The sequence below is a fragment of the Camarhynchus parvulus genome, chromosome 3 (genome assembly GCF_901933205.1).
Source record: "Camarhynchus parvulus chromosome 3, STF_HiC, whole genome shotgun sequence".
NCBI lineage: Eukaryota > Metazoa > Chordata > Aves > Passeriformes > Thraupidae > Camarhynchus > Camarhynchus parvulus.
This window is the reverse complement of record NC_044573.1, coordinates 80,953,374-80,969,245: the sequence shown is the minus strand read 5'-3', so window position 1 is coordinate 80,969,245 and position 15,872 is coordinate 80,953,374. Positions and strand designations below refer to the sequence as shown.

At 39.3% G+C, this 15,872-nt stretch overlaps 2 protein-coding genes across 3 annotated transcripts in view; one reads left to right on the top strand and one right to left on the bottom strand.

Annotated features, from left to right (window-relative positions):
- Positions 1-3,932, bottom strand: part of EIPR1 (EARP complex and GARP complex interacting protein 1) — a 73,035-nt gene extending 69,103 nt beyond the window's left edge. Inside the window, exon 1 of the mRNA XM_030944690.1 lies at positions 3,794-3,932. Coding sequence (XP_030800550.1) covers positions 3,794-3,835 — 42 coding nt within the window. The 5' untranslated portion in view covers positions 3,836-3,932. The remainder of the gene's footprint in view (positions 1-3,793) is intronic.
- A 44-nt stretch (positions 3,933-3,976) lies between these two features.
- Positions 3,977-15,872, top strand: part of TRAPPC12 (trafficking protein particle complex 12) — a 50,889-nt gene continuing 38,993 nt past the window's right edge. The window contains exons 1-3 of one of the 2 annotated variants that reach the window (XM_030945089.1): positions 3,977-4,009; positions 4,839-6,049; positions 9,204-9,320. In XM_030945089.1, coding sequence (XP_030800949.1) covers positions 4,844-6,049; positions 9,204-9,320 — 1,323 coding nt within the window. In that variant the 5' untranslated portion in view covers positions 3,977-4,009; positions 4,839-4,843. Of the gene's footprint in view, positions 4,010-4,318; positions 4,340-4,838; positions 6,050-9,203; positions 9,321-15,872 lie in introns of those variants that run through there. The other variant, XM_030945090.1, reaches the window with a different exon arrangement.

The window sequence follows — 15,872 nt, the reverse complement described above, 5'->3', positions numbered from 1 at the left end:
AGTAATCTTAGAGAAGAAAGAGCACTGACACAAAAGCTAGGAATTTAGTAAGACATTATTAGGCAGTTTCTTAAACTGATTCAATTTTCAAAGTAAATCTTCCAAAGACATTGCTAAAGCTGGACCAAAATTATTAAGTAGATTCTGCTTAGGCTGCTCTCTCTGAACCCACAGGAGACCACAAAGCTTCCCCCAGGGAAGAGAACACCACTGCCCAGAGGAGTTATAGGCTCTGCACTCCCACACAGGAACAGAGCCAAGCCTGAAAGCCAGCACAGCTTTCCCTGGGCAGCTCACAAGCAACATACATTTTCCAGGGAAGACCCCTTTTACCATTTCTAGTAAATCTACACCAGGCTTTTACTCCATCACAGGTAAGTCAGCTGAGCTATTCTCAAAACATACTGATGACGATAGGTGTACACACATTGATCACAGGTCTTCCACAATCTGTTTCAGTTGGTATTTTGCTTTAAGTTTCTTACTCTTAATGTTTGGCTTTAGGGGAATTAAGTTTCATCTTATTCTTGCAAGCAGGCAAGTCCTAAAAAATCAAGTGTCTGTTCAGATTCATAAAACCTGTTAACAACTAACAGACAACACAAAATGGGTCAAGTATCACTTATTCAAGAAGCACAACGACCACAATGCAGAACACTAACTCTATCAAAACATCAGCGCACTTTTTTCAAGCCTGCTTCAGGCTTCAGACCCTGTCTCAGGGCGGTGCTGGAGCTGCCCATGGGCAGTATGGCCCTGTGCTCAGCCAGGCAGCTTTCTGTGGTCCTTGCCTCCTGCTCATTGTCCTTTTTCCTCACATGTCTATGTACTTTTGATGTTCAACATACAGTAGGAGTATCCAGCATGCTGAAATTCAGCTCAGTGTTGTGGGTATCCCCAAAACCCATTGAACGTGCCAAACACACGCTCCAAAATGATCACACTCTGGCATAACTCATGTTCCTCTTCCCGCATCTCATGATGCTGGCTGGTTTTTGCATGCTTTTAAACAAGCATGATGTAAGCTTGAGCCAAATGCCTATCCCAGAAAGCATCCCTCCCTACTGCTCATTTCCAGGGCTATAAATGTTATCCAGTCAATCTGAAACTAAGGCAAACACGATATTTTGAGATGTTCAGTGGTGCTTTCACACCTGCTCAAAACATCACCGTTTAAACCCTCAAGAAAATCATAGGGAAAATTGTGACTCCCTGAAAATGAAAGCCAATTCAACTTGGGGCAGACATACTATGTATTTCAGGTTAGAGAATAAAGCCCAGCTCAACTCTACATGGGACAAGAACAACATAATTTCACTGACAAAATACAGCACTTGGCAATATTCCTGGGACCTCATTCATCACATTCTTAAAATTGAGGATATTGATTATTTCTACCAAGATTCCTTTTAGAAGAACCACCTTGGTACTGAAATGTTCTGCAGCTGCTGCTGCTGCTTTGTATTCATCATCATGAGCCACAGTCCCATCACTCGGTACCTTAATTCAAGCAGTATCTCACATTTTCATTCACCACCCACTGTAACTCATTCTCACTGCAGTTGGACAAGCAGAGCAACTGTGGTGTGGTCGTCTTTTCAAAAGTCACCAAAAGTGTCACTCACACATAATTGTCTTTACAATGTTCATATCACTTACAGACACACCCAAGAGATTTAAAAAGAGAAAAATGTATTTGTTCATTATTCTAAGTTACCTTGTATATGCCAATACATCAGAACACATTCTGTACACAGAAATGAACAGAAACCATGCAGAAATAATTTTAAGTTAGTTGGTGGATAGCGCCTAGGAGGAATCAGCTTTATGTTCCTACAAACATGGTCACATTAGATCAGATGAAAAGCACATTTACACAACTACACTTTCTCCATCAGTGACCAAAGATGCACTTTTACTGACTGCTGGAGCCCAAATGTAAGAAGCAAAGCTAAAATTTTTAAAACTTGGCTGAAAAATTAGTCTGAAGAGATGCTTTCAGACAAAAAGCAGTAATTGTGATACAGCTAACCATTATTATCTAGCAATACAGAAGAAATTATGTTTAAAAAAAATCATCTTTCTTATTGGATCTTGAGATGGAAGTTGGAAAAAGCAGATCAGTTTTAGGTTTAAGTTTTTATATTAGTGTCTCCATTTTGAAAAAGCACAGAGACTCAATTTGTTTTAAAGACACACCAGGAGATCAATGGAGCCTTCATCTCTACACTCCCTTTCTAACTTACACACAAACCATCTCTTCTTTCCTCATCCTCTCCCTAAGTGATCTGTATTAACAGCAATTTCTTTTTATTACAGCCACTTTATTCATCCTTTTGCTTTATCCTCCTGCCAGACAACTCCAACAAGTTACATACTTCACAGGAGAGAAGTGTGTAGCAGATCTATGGTATGGATATATGGAGGGGGCAGGATATACAGGTCCATGGAGGTCCCAGACAGCACACACTAGAGCTTGCTCAAATTCCTGGAAGATGGATTATATATGACTTACTAGAAATGAACTATGAATGTTATTAAGTACAGGATATATATTCTCTTCTGCAAAAAAGTTTTAAGTATAAGTTTCATTAATTTTGAAGTCCAAGTTACAGCCATCCCAAGCCAATCAGAAAATACTATCGTACAAAACAGCAGACTATCAGACTTCATCAGATTTCAGTAGATTCAACATTTAGTGCAGATGAACATCATGTAGCAGCTCCTACACAAGAGGAAAACCAAACAAATACAAAATTTGGTAATGAAATGTATTGGTATGGTCAGGACTACAGAGCACACTACACACTACTCAGTATGCAGGACATTTGTTACAAAGAGCCTTTGTACATTACTTTTCACGAACACGTTAGCAAAGGTGCCAAAAGAAAAAAAAACTGCACATGAAGATATTTCTACTACTACATCTACTGTAGAATGAATTGCTGTGTTAGGAGGTGCTGGTTTTCTTCTGCAGGGATTACTGCTATAATGGCTAGTGATGATGAGCCAGCCGCAACACAACACAGCTGAGTAAAGCCCTTAGGCGGAGGAGGAATGAATTAGGGTCCCTCTCACTCTGCTTTCCCAGAACTTACAGAAAACTCATTAAACACAACACCTGTGCTCCTCTAAGAAGAGGATCAGTAAGTTTCTGAGTTAGACAGTTCCATTTCTTTACAGCCATAAAATACTGATGTGATGGACAGATTTGTCGCATGGGACAAATGCACATACACAGACCTCACAGGGAGATCCCACAAAGTTCACGCCGATTTATGGTAGGGTACAACCAACTAAAATTCCTAACTTACTGGAAACAGTTTCATGCTCTCTCCTCAGAAAAACAAATTTTATTTTTTTTTTTTTTTCTGGCAAGGCAGAATTAAGGATTTCTTTGACAGTACTTTGGTACCCCTCCAGCGCCAGACAAAGCCTTTTCCAGCGCGGAGCTGGGAGCGGTGCCCGGGCAGGAGCCCCCCGGGCACCGCGGGCAGAAGGAGCCCGGCGGGCCCCGCACCCGCCCTGCAAACAGCGCGACTGGGGCGAGGAACGACTCCCGGCCGCTCGCCGGGCACCCACCCTTAGACGCCCCAGCGCGGCTGCCGAAAGCCACCACAACCCGGCAGTGCCCGCGGTGCCCCGGTCCCGGCTGGGGGAGTAGGCAGGGTGCCGGTCTCCCCCGGGCGGGCTCTCCTCTGCTCCACTGCACGCACCCGAACCCGCGGCCAGCGCCTTCTCGAAGGCAGGACCAGCAGCTGCCAACCTTCCCTTGGCCTCCGCTCTCGCTCACCTGGAACTCCAGCCCGTAAATCACCGGCGCGTCGTCCTCCATCGCGACCCCCCCCAAGCCAGGCAGCCACCGTCGCGTCCGATGCTTTCTGACCCTCGGCGCGGCCCGTCACCGGCCGCTTCCGGGAGCTGCGCGCGCGCCGCCCCGCCCGGCCCGGCCCGGGCGCAGGCGCAGTGCGGGGAGAGCAGCGCCGGACGCGGCGGAGGCGGCGCGGAGGTGACGGGACGGGACGGGACGGGACGGGAGGGAACGGAGCGGGACGGGAAAGGAGAGACGGGAACGGAACGGAGCGGAGCGGTCGCGCGGCCTGAGGGTCGTTCGGGTGGGCGGGTGCTCGCTGATGCTGTGGGGGAGGCCGGGCCCACCCGCCCCCCCCGCGGGGTGTCCGGGCCGGGGCTGCGGGGCTCGCAAGCGGCGCTGCCCCCGCTGAGCGCTGCCCCTGCTGCGCCCGGCCGTGCTCGGCAGCTGCACTGCTGACAGCCGGGAGCCCACGGTGCGCTGTGCTGAAACCGGACCTAGCGGGTCCTTGCGACCAGGAAGGCAAATGTTGAGTCACTGGAACAGGTTGCCCGGGGATGTTGGGGAGGTCCCAAACCTGGAGGAGTTCAAGGGCAGGTTGGATGGGGCTCTGAGCAGCCTGGTCCAGTGCAAGGTGTCCCTGCCCATGGTGCGGGGTTTGGAATCAGATGGTCTTGTAAAGTCTTCTTCCAGACCAAACCATTCTCTGATACCATTCTGTGATACTGTTCCATGTGTGTTTAGTGGGAGGCATTTAGTTTTCAATCTCAATAGTTTTACGGCATGTAGAAAAGAGGAAATATTTTCAGAATTGATTCTGTGATTAGACATTAAATGAAAAATGTCAAAGGGAAGATGTGAAGTAGTGAAATCACTATTTATTAAAGCAAGAATTTTACTATAGTATATTTACTAAAATATTATGGTATTTTACTTTTGTATGGTACTTAGGAGTTTCGCTGTGACACCTGAGCAATATACAAGTAATAAAACTAATTCCTGTTTTGGTGGGCTACTCCTTTTTCAGTTACTATGGAGAATAATGAAAGCAATGCTAAGGATGCAAAGAGCACCTCAGGTGAAGATGACAGCAGAGACATAGTTCAGCAGAAAACTCAGGAAGAAATTCTCTTTCATGAGGAAACCATTGACCTTGGTGGAGATGAATTTGAGTCTGAAGGGAATGAAACTGTATCAGAGGATTCAAATAATTTTGTAGATAAACTTAATGAGCAAATGATGGAGAGTGTCATTATTTCAGATTCCCCAAACAATAGTGAAGATGACACGGGTGAACTTGGTTGTCTTCAGGAGATAGTAGACCAAATGGAAGCTAAAGATAATCAAAAAACACCAACAGAAGTGGATAAAGAGGAGTTTTTAAGTAATGAGAGTGAAACTGAACATGAAGAAACTCCTAAAGACATTTCTGAGATTGGAACAGATGATCAGGCATCTTTAAAGGAAGACTCAATTCAGGAAGCAGTGAAGGAGGAACCAAAGCTGGGAAACAATGTTCCTGTTGAAACAAAACCAAATAATGCTGATGAGAGCACACCTAAAGACCAGATGTTGTCGCCCAGTACTACCAAACCATCGACTGAGACTGAGCCCATTCCTGTGTGCACCATCTTCAGCCAAGCAAACAATGCTAGTTCCCAGCCACAGTTGTTCCTGCCTGATGGTTTTGAGCCTCAGATGGTGAAATCTCCCAGTTTTAGTAGTATAATAGAGACTCCAGTGAAGTATAATCCACAGGTGGTTCAACCAAGTCCCAGTCTAAGCAAGTTCTTTGGTGACACTGTTAACACTAATACTTTAGCTTCTGATTTTTTTGATTCATTCACGACCTCCAATTTTATTTCTGTTAGTAATCCCAATGCAAGCTCTTCAGTTCCAGAACAAATGTCCTCTCTTTCTAATGGTGGAGATGGTTCTTCATCCAACCCTACTTTCCCTGTGCAGAATGGGAGACCTGAAGCAGGTGGTCCCCCATCATCTCTAGAAATAACTCAATCCCCCAAGCCATTCTCACAAATCCAAGCTGTGTTTGCTGGGAGTGATGACCCATTTGCCACAGCCTTAAATATGAGTGAACTAGATAGAAGAAATGATGCTTGGATTCCCAGTGAGGAGACAAGAAATGTTCTCATTTCAGTTGCCACACAACAATACAGTACGGTGTTCATAGACAAGGAGAATCTCACCATGCCTGGATTGAAATTCGATAATATCCAGGTAAGAGTCTATTACTGTATCTTTCTCTGTCATTATATTTTAGAAATACTGTAGATCTGTCCAGTAATCTGTATATCATAGTACTTCATATTGTTGCTGATGGTCACCTTGTATGTATTATTCAACCCTAATTAGAAAGTGCAGTGTCACTGCTGCCTTGTAGGAGGAGGCTAACACCAGATCTCATTTATTCACAGTGACATTTGTTTGCTGCATTGAAAACCAGTGTTGACAGCTTCCATAGAAGCCAAAGCTGTTTGTATTTTTAAGTACTTTATTTCTGGTCCTCTGAGTTAGTAAGATAATAGTCACATTTGGAATATGTACACACCTTCTAAGCTGTGCTGCAGAGTCTAAGCAGACAGCTTTGTTTGTGGAATTCCCTGTTGTGATTGAGTGGGAAATTATTTCACTCATGTTCACAGAGGTCTCAATAATGTTAACACTGGCTGAAATGGCATCATTTCTGTCTTTCCCAAGTGATGGAAAGGTATAACCTCTAAGAAAGATTGGGTACTGCAGCAAGCTGCTGGGAAGGGATAACCCCAAAATTAAAAGACTAGAGGACATCACAAAGCAAACAACATAGTAGTGAAAAGTAATTTTTTGTCATCTATCAATTTCTAACAGGTGAGAAGGCATAAACCATTTTTTTCAGAATTTGGGAAATTTTACTCACATGTATTCAGGATTTCTCATGAAATCGTTTTATCCTGGCTGCTCAGCCAGGCTTACTATCATGATGTTTTGGTTTTTTTCTTGAAACAGGTTAATCCTACTCTTTGATATCTATGCCTCTGGATAATAGAATTGTTGTGTAGATAGATGGTGTTGAGAGTTTGGATGCTTTAATCCTTAATTATGCATAACAAAGACCATCAGTCAATAGTCAAATACAAGCAGAGAGCAGTCTGCAGTAACTTCCCAATCTGCAGGAGCTATCAGAAGAGTTTCTGCAGTGAATCATGTCCAGACTTATAGATGAATTATCTGAAAAATCTTGGGTTTATGTCACAAGCAATAAATACCATGCCACACTGCTGCTTCTTCTTGGGTTTGCTTTATCTTAAAACATTAGTTTGTTATCCCAGAGCCAAATAATTAGCGTGAAAGAAAACACTGTAACAGGAAGCTATTCCTCCTCCCGTTGTACCCAAAATATCCCTTAGACCTTGATGGGTTATTCCAGTGTGTACTCTTTCTCTCCTGACAGCTAACCAGTTAGACAGATGGAGTGATCCCTTCTGCAGTCTCCAAGGATGATGGTCTCCTTTTTGCAAGCTTCCTTTTTTACAATAGTTCTCTTTCACCTTCCTCAGCACAGGCAGGGATTAAAGGCTTGTTTCTGCTGCTCACTCCCTAAATCTGGGCATGTGCAAATATGCAGATCTACCATTTAGTACATAATTGAAGGGAAGATGTTTGACAATGTCCATGTAATGTATTTCTACAAAAGACCTGATGTAAAATCATCAATGGCATTAAAGGAAATCCTAATGCTTTCTTCATTGTCTATAATTTATAAGAGTTTTATAGACATGTCCACAGGAAAAAGTTCTGAAGTGCTTTATGTTTAGAAAACTTTCCTCAGTTTCAGTTACTGTTTTTCAGTCGCCTTGACTAATTTGACATCCCCTGGTTTGGTATTATTGTTCCATAGTATTGCAAGTTGTGTATTTAACTTTGTAATTGTAGAGTGCTTGAAATGTCAAGTGAAACATTGTGGGAGGTATATTTTCAATGTTAAAGTAGCTACCAACAAGGGTCATTAGAGCTTTGGTATGAATAGTTTGCTAATGCTGAATGTTAATGCAAGATGTTAAACCAAGCTACATGCAGTGGACAGGTAAGTTGGATGAAAAATGCATTTGCAGTGAGTGAACTCTTAAGTGTGCTTCAGGGAAGGACTGAAATTTCACATTATATGTATTGACAAGCTTGGGACTTTATTTTTTGCCCTGCTTGCTCAGGAAGTGTATTGTAAGACAAGTCTTATGTCAATAAATCACACCAAGAAAAATACTGAATGACTTTTATTTCAGCTGCATGCTACTTTTTGACAATCATTTAAAAAAACATTGTGTTTTAAATTTATCTTGGGTTGTGGTAAAGATGGTAAAGGTTATCTGTAGCAGTGTTCTCCAAACGTCAGAACAAATCTGAGTGCTGCTTTTTATGCTGTTTCCATTATGCCTTTTTTTCATGAGTTGTTCTCTTCTGTCATTGTCCTTTGTTTCATTACATTCATTTTTACTGCTTCCTACACCAAAGGACTGTTGGATCCATAGTACTGTTGGGGGGATTTAAAAATTCTTCTGTATTTATGTAATTTTGCACACACTGTCTTTTCTTAATTCTTTGGACTCTTCTGTCAGGCAGATCTGTTGTTTATCATTAGGGGTAAAAAATTTCCATGTAGTGAAACAGTAGTTCTCATTCCTTAAGAAGCTAGACAGAAAACTAATATATTTCCCATCACTGTCCATGGAGAAAGTTGAAACACTTAATGTCAATTGTCTTTTTCATTGCTAAGCTCTGCTGCTATTAAATGCAGTTCACTCTCTTTTTAGGCAAACAGCTATTGAGCTCAGATAGCCCAGTTTCTCTGACTGATGCCTGCAGCTAGTTCTTTTGAAATTTATAACACTTGTTGAAGGGTTGCTGTTTACTTTGGCTTATGATCTCTCAAAGTTTATTTTCTGTGGATATTAAAGACTAACTTGCTGTGTGCATGTTTATTTTTGATCAATAGATTGCACCTTTCAATGTTAATATACATTACAAAAACCTGTAAAACTTTCTGGTTTTTATAAAATCTTTGAGGAATATTTTGTAAGATCTGTGAATGACCATAATATAAATCTGGAGGAATAAGGAATAAGGAAATAAATCTGAATGTGTCAATGCTAACTGAAACCTATACATGGAAGAAAAAATATAGCAAATTATGTGGAGTATATGTAGAAGTTTTCATTCCAATGCTGTATATACACATGCAGTTATATTTATTACACATGTAACATACTGGAAAATTTGTATTTCTCTATAGGAAAGAATTCTTTTGCTCAGTTTTAATTCTACGTTTTATTTTGCTGAAATAATGTCTTAAATAGTCTCATTATCTGTTTTCTTTTTCTGTTCCATGAACACCAAGGGAGATGCAGTAAAAGACCTAATGCTTCGCTTCTTGGGGGAGCAGGCTGCAGTGAAGAGACAAGTTTTAAATGCCAACTCTGTAGAGCAGTCATTTGTAGGCTTGAAACAGCTAATTGTAAGTAACAATCATCACATAATATATATTTAATATTGTGTTTCTCCCAAGATAATTGGGAGCTACTGACTGAGGAGAAACTAGGGGGAAAAAACTGTGTTAGTACATTCCTGACCCTTCAATAGTACTAGCCAAACTACAATAGTCTTTAATGGGAATGACACTGGGGTTTAACTATTTGGGTTTAAATCACATAGTAAACATTTTTTTATGTGTGTAAGTTACAAAAAAATATTTTAAGTGACTGTGAGTTTTTATGTAATACAAATGGTTGGAAAACAGATTTTAATCATGCTCTTGTTTACATGTATACGTACTTACATTTTCACCTGTGTGTTTTACAAAAAAACATAAAAGTTTTAAATGGCAAGCCAAACTGATATGATAGTTTCAACTGCCTGATTTTTTACTTCAGTGCAGAAAACTAAAGCAAATTACTTCCAGAGGAAAGCTTAACTTAATCCTTTCATTAATGTAAATATTTCTGTTCTGAAAATAGTTGTGTCTAGCAGCCTTGTAACCCTTGCCTTGTTCCTTTAACCATTGTGTTCCTGTGCAGAATTCATTACTATTACATACATGACTGAGCCTTCTTTAATCTGATGACATAACAAGATGTTTTGGATTTACTTTATTGTTGAAAAAATGGATGAAAAATTACTGAGGAAAAGTAGTGAGGAATTATCAGGACAGGCTGTGTTTAGTATTTAACATCTTTTAATTTATTTGTGTGACTTTACATGTAAAGCTCCAAAAGAGATTACTTTTTTGTCATGTTAGGAATAGTCTAGGAGGTCTCAACAAGCACTGTTAAAGGAATTCAGAGGAAATTTTAGAAACTAAACATGAAAAAACAGATTGTGATCTCCACCCTAGACACATGTTTTTCTGTTTATCTCAATGTTTTGCTTGACTTGAGAGGAGAAGAAATCTTACGCCAAAGTCTTGTACCCATCAGTCTTAAGTAGGAAAAGCTTTTTTTTCCATGCTTACTTTGCATCTTCCAGAAGAGAATTTTTGATGTGTGGGAAATGCCTTTCTATTTAGCCTGGTAGTGGTGTCTGTGCAAGATGTTCTTCTATGGTGCAGACCATCTTGTACCTTAAATTAAAATGCTGCTACTACTGTTTTTGATTTGAGCCTGCTCTTAAGCATCAGAAGAGTAGTGTTAAAGCTTTTAGGCCTGAGGCAGTGAAGCTAGGAGGCAGTCTGCAGCTGTAGGATATTTTGTTACTTATGGTATTTATGGTTACTTACATTATTTACAGGCTTTTTTTAAAAAAATACCTTGCCTTATTTAGAGTGGTGGGGTTTTTTATAAAATAGAAACCATTTGGGTAGAAGTTAGAATGTTCTTTGGTTTTCAAGGCTTTCAGTCATTAGCTGTTGGTTGGTTTTGAGTATGCAAAATAACTCTCAGTTTCATTTGTAGAACTCATTTCTTCTTATGATGAGAATTAGTGGGGTTTTTTTGTTCCCTTGAAAACATTGCATTTCTTCATAAAGTCTAAATGTGGAAAATTTATTCCTTTTTGACTACAGTCTTTAACTTTAAAGGGATTTCAAACTTTAAAACATTAAAATCCTATGCTCGATGATATTAACTAAAAAGATAATGCTTTTCACATACATAATAGGCCAGAATGACCTATAATAACTACTCTGTTAATAGTCACGAATTTTACTTTATTTATGAGAGAATTTGTGACCATACATGTTCAGCAAATAAATCTTTTAATGCAAAGGACAACTTACAGGCAATATTTATATTAAGATCTAGTTAAAAACTAGTGAATATTGGGAATATTGCTGTGCAGTTTCCATACAGTTAAGATTTTTTCTTAGCTGTTAATTTGATATCCTTCTGTACTACACATGAACATGAGATTTTTTGTCACCCAATTCAATCCCTTGCAGCAGCTTACAAGAGTGTATTTTGAATGCATTTGCAGTGCAGAAGAGAAATGCTTAGAATTAGGATAAATTTCACCTTCAGACTGATATCTGTTATTTAGGTGTTTACTTGTGAGTTGTTGTCTGAACTCTTAAGTCAATAGAGACCTAATAGTACAGTCCCTGATCCACAAGCTAAATTTAGATGGGTTTCCATCTAAAAGCCCCAACAATTATCAGGTGCTCTAGGAAGACACCAGTGACAGCTGAAGCCAGAAGTGAATGTTTAGTCCTATTATGAAGAAATGTGTTAGGATAAAATTCTTAGATGATCTTGGGGAAACTCCATTGTATTATGGGGACAAAAAAAAAAAAGGAAAAATAAAAACATTATTCTATGCCTGTCTACTGCTTCATTAGTGTCTAGTTATTATTTTAATACTATGTGGATGGAAAAAATCTGCTCACCAGTATACCAAATTTTCAAACCACAGGTCTTCAGCTGCAATTCTGAAGCTTTTCTATTCTACCTTATGATTAATTCTGTTAGCTTATTTGGCTGTTTTAATAAATACAAATATACTGCTTCTACTTTCAAAGGCTATTTCAGAAGTTCATTCCTTTGGTTGTTAATCAAAGGCATTCCAATCAGCCCTCCTTCAAAATCTTTTCTTCTAATCAAAGCTAAAGTTGTTTACAATCATTTAAATGTTTTGATCTTATGTTGCTTTTTAAGTAATTTTTTTTCCTTAATATTTGCGTCTTTCTCCCTGCTACTTAGTATGAGCAGACAGCCATGGCACTTCCACTTCTCAGATTTTCTTTTTAAAGGAAAAAATAACCCTTCTCTAATCATCTTGTCCTGGATGCCTTCAGTGTCACCTTTGAAGCTCTTCTAAGACTCTCTCCCAATTGAAGCTAACATCTTTTTGTTATCACTGCTCAGAAATCAGCACGTTACATTGTAAATGACACCACTTGCCTTGTGCTTTACCTTTTCTATTCTTCTGATATTGTAAATCATCTGGTCCCTGTTTAGTGATGGGGTCCTTACATATTGACAGTACCATCTCCTAGGTTACATCTACAAATGAAGATACCTGTTGTCATTATAGTGTAAGAGTTCTAATGTCATTATGTTGCAAGGGTTCCATATTGCTAGAGTTTCATGCCTCCTTGATGTTTCTTGAAGCAGCTCCTCTAGGCACTGACTCTTCCTTGTCCTCACAGTAGCCAACTAACTCCAGTTTCTCTCAACCAACCAATCCACTCTTTTATAACACACTTCTAATTGGCCACAGGTGTGGCCTGTTAACATCAGGCCTGCTCCTGATCCTTGATAATTGGCTCAGCTGCAACTCTTTAGGGGATAAGATTACATTCTATACCACCTTCATTTACCCACACTGTATCCCCCTACAGATACTACCTCTTGTAACCTGGAATGCCTTATATTGGACTGTTTCCAGTGTATATTCTTGAGTAGTGCCTTCTCATGTTCCTGTAAAAGTTCCAGTAAAAAGCATTTAAGTAAAAGCACTTCTGTGGGTAAGATGCCAGTAGTGCTTGCAGCAAAGAAAGTTGGAGACTGATGTCCTTTGGGGAGGATCATAATGCAGTCTGCAGAAGCTTCCTCAAGTACAACTAATTGTCAGAAAACAAAATTTATCAAGAAGTTGGTAAGCTGAACTTCCAAAGGTGCACCTTTTCTTAGACATGATGCTACTGTTGGTGATCTCATCAGATGAATAGTTTTTCACCAGGAACTGAACTCAAGTTGTTAAACTTGGTTAACAAAATTTTTCAGCATCGATTTGGTCAATTAGATTATTTGAATGAGATTTTTGCCAGTAAGCCAAAGATGGTTTGTTGAACAACTGCTCTTTCACATTTTCAGTTTCTTCTCTGGGACGGGCAGCAGTGAATTGGAAATGCTCTACCGGTGTGGAGGTGGTGTAGGTGAATTAGTTTTACAACTTTAGGGCTTTAAAGAGATAAGGGGCTGCTGAAACGGTTCTACACTATAATTCTATAATAATTTGTGAATAAAGTTATATATAAGATAAGTTTTTGTATTGTTTAACTGAAAACAAAATCTGGATTTTCAGTTTCTAAAAAGTTTTATCAATCTGGCATAGGAATATGCATTTACTCTGGAGCGAATAAATGTAAGCAAGATCTTCTCATCACAGTGTTGCTTTGTTTTACAGCAGCAAATACAAGGTGTAAGCTGCAATTATGCTAGTTCTTGTTATTCCATATTTTAGACTGGCTTTTTACCCTCATTTGAGCAAATAGTACAATCTTGCTTACCAGAGGCCTTTCTGATGTTTTCAGTTGTAAGGTGTCTGCAGCCAGAGAAAAATGCAGTTTGTCAGAGTTATTATACTTAGAAAAAGACTGCTGTATCTTGCCACTGTAAATATGTAGTGTTTCCTCTAAATATGGAATAATATCCTCAAGCTGCCAGACCAAAAAAGGGTTACTAGCTACATTTTCTTAACTGATGTGTAAATGCTCTACCAATGTAATTTACAGGGGAGAAGCATGTCACAGCTAGTGGAGGAGGACATTTTAATCACTTTAATGGTGTTACAATGTCGAGTTAATGACTCCCTTTGAGTCTATTTTATAAAAGTCATATATTGTTTCTTTTGCACATGAGTAATGTTGTGCTTTTGCATATATTTTCAAATATAATAAACCTGGATACAGTGGTATAACATACATATTCACTTTAATAAGTTATAAATTATCCTTAAAATAGGGGAGGGGATTGTTCTTTTGTTTCTAAATCAGTGAGCTATTTCCTACATTTATATTTTGAGAGAAGGTGGTAGTGGTACAAACTGTAAATGTGTGCTTTTGGGAAGAGGTTGCATTTCTGTACTAAGAAGCAGCTATTTATTGGATAAAATTTCAGCGGTTTTCCTGAGAGACTGAATGATGTTACAAATTGTCTTTGTGTATCAGAGGAGTTCCCTTTTCATCATTGAACACGTTCTCTGCAGATTTCCAGTCTGTGTGCCTCTCTTTGCTTGACAGAAGAATTACATTTGAAATCTGTTTTACTATGCAGTTTCCCTGCCTGTGTGTAAACCTCCCCCAGGATTTGTCTGTTTTTTTGAAGAACAGAGTAGTTCAGGAAGGACTGATGCAGTGTCTGGTGGGTGGCTGATCTGTTTGGCCTAGCTTTGATGTGTGTACAGCAGTCAGTACTGAGATGGTTTGGATTTTTAATTTTTGGTTAGGTATATGGATTTTTTAAAAAATCTTTTCACTAGATAAACATCTAGTCTAATAGTGTTTAAGAAGTACAGAAATCATGCTGGCTCATGGCTTTCATTAAAAGAACAGCAACTCCATACTTTTGGGGGGAGTGGAAAGATGATACTAAGATTGTGTGGAGAGTAGTTCTCTTCTTTCAGGCTGCTGCTGTGTTAGTGAACTATTTAGCAATAATATTTGGCTGACGGTATTTTTTCTTAGAGAAATTAGTGTTTTCACACAATAACAGCTGGACAACCACATCCTGATCATCACAGAATAATTATTTTTTGTCTTTGAGAATGTTCTTCAGTATTTCTTATGCTGTATCTGAAGCTGTAGTTGTCTGTATTTGCTTTGGGTCTCTACTCACAACTTACAAACAAAATTTTAGATACAAGGAGCTTGGATTTTAAGAACTGTGTGACTGTAGACCATAGGAAGCACAGAAGTGACCTGCAAAGTTTTGAGGGATGTTTGAAACAGATAAAGATTTCTGGTGGACTGGCAACTCTTAAGCCTGGTACAATTTGCCTAAGACAATAATTTGTCCTGTTAATGTTGAATTAGAGTTGTACTGCCAGCAGTCTACTTTTAAGCTTCCAGAGAGAATTATGCTTCATGACCAGCAGGCAGCTCTCATTTTGAAATAATTTCAAGTATTCATCTTCGAGCAAAGACTGTTTTCACAATAATTGTCCGACTTGCTTCTCTTGGCTGTCTTGTTCAATAAAGTATTTTTTGTCCATGCCTGAAATAGAATTTAAAAGATTGTAGCAACTGAGTTGGTCATAAATGATACTTTTTGATCCTAACTCTCATTTGGGAAGACAAGTTGAGCAGTTCTAGTTTAGTAGTTTTTTAGTTTTTGTATTTGCTCCTGTTCTAAAGATAATAAGAATGTAGTTTGTCTCTCCAGAAGAGGAATGAATTTCAGGTAATCTATGTCAGTATCTTTCAGCTTTTCTAAGTTGATACAGGTAGATGTTGAAGGATTTAATAATGCATTATCAATTCCTGCTCTTCCATAAGAAAGTAGATAGCTCAGAGTCTGCCATGCTGTTTCATGGTCTTGCTGTCAGCCAACTTTTACATTTCCAGAGGAACTCAACCTTATCTGGCATCTGACAATGCAGAGAGGAGAGATGAGGTGGTTAGTGCATGATGATCTCTGTAGGGGCCTTTTTGCAGCCTGTGTGGCTGCAAAATGGAGGCCAGAAAATAGGAAAACTCTTCCGTTGTTACTGCTGGTTTTTCAGTGTGACTGTTTGCTGTATCAACACGTTTTCTAAAACATTGGAGAGAAAATAATAAAATACCAGTTCAAGATTAGTATCTGGACTTTGCAAGCACCAATACAAATGTATTTTATTCCTTCACATTTCATCAGAC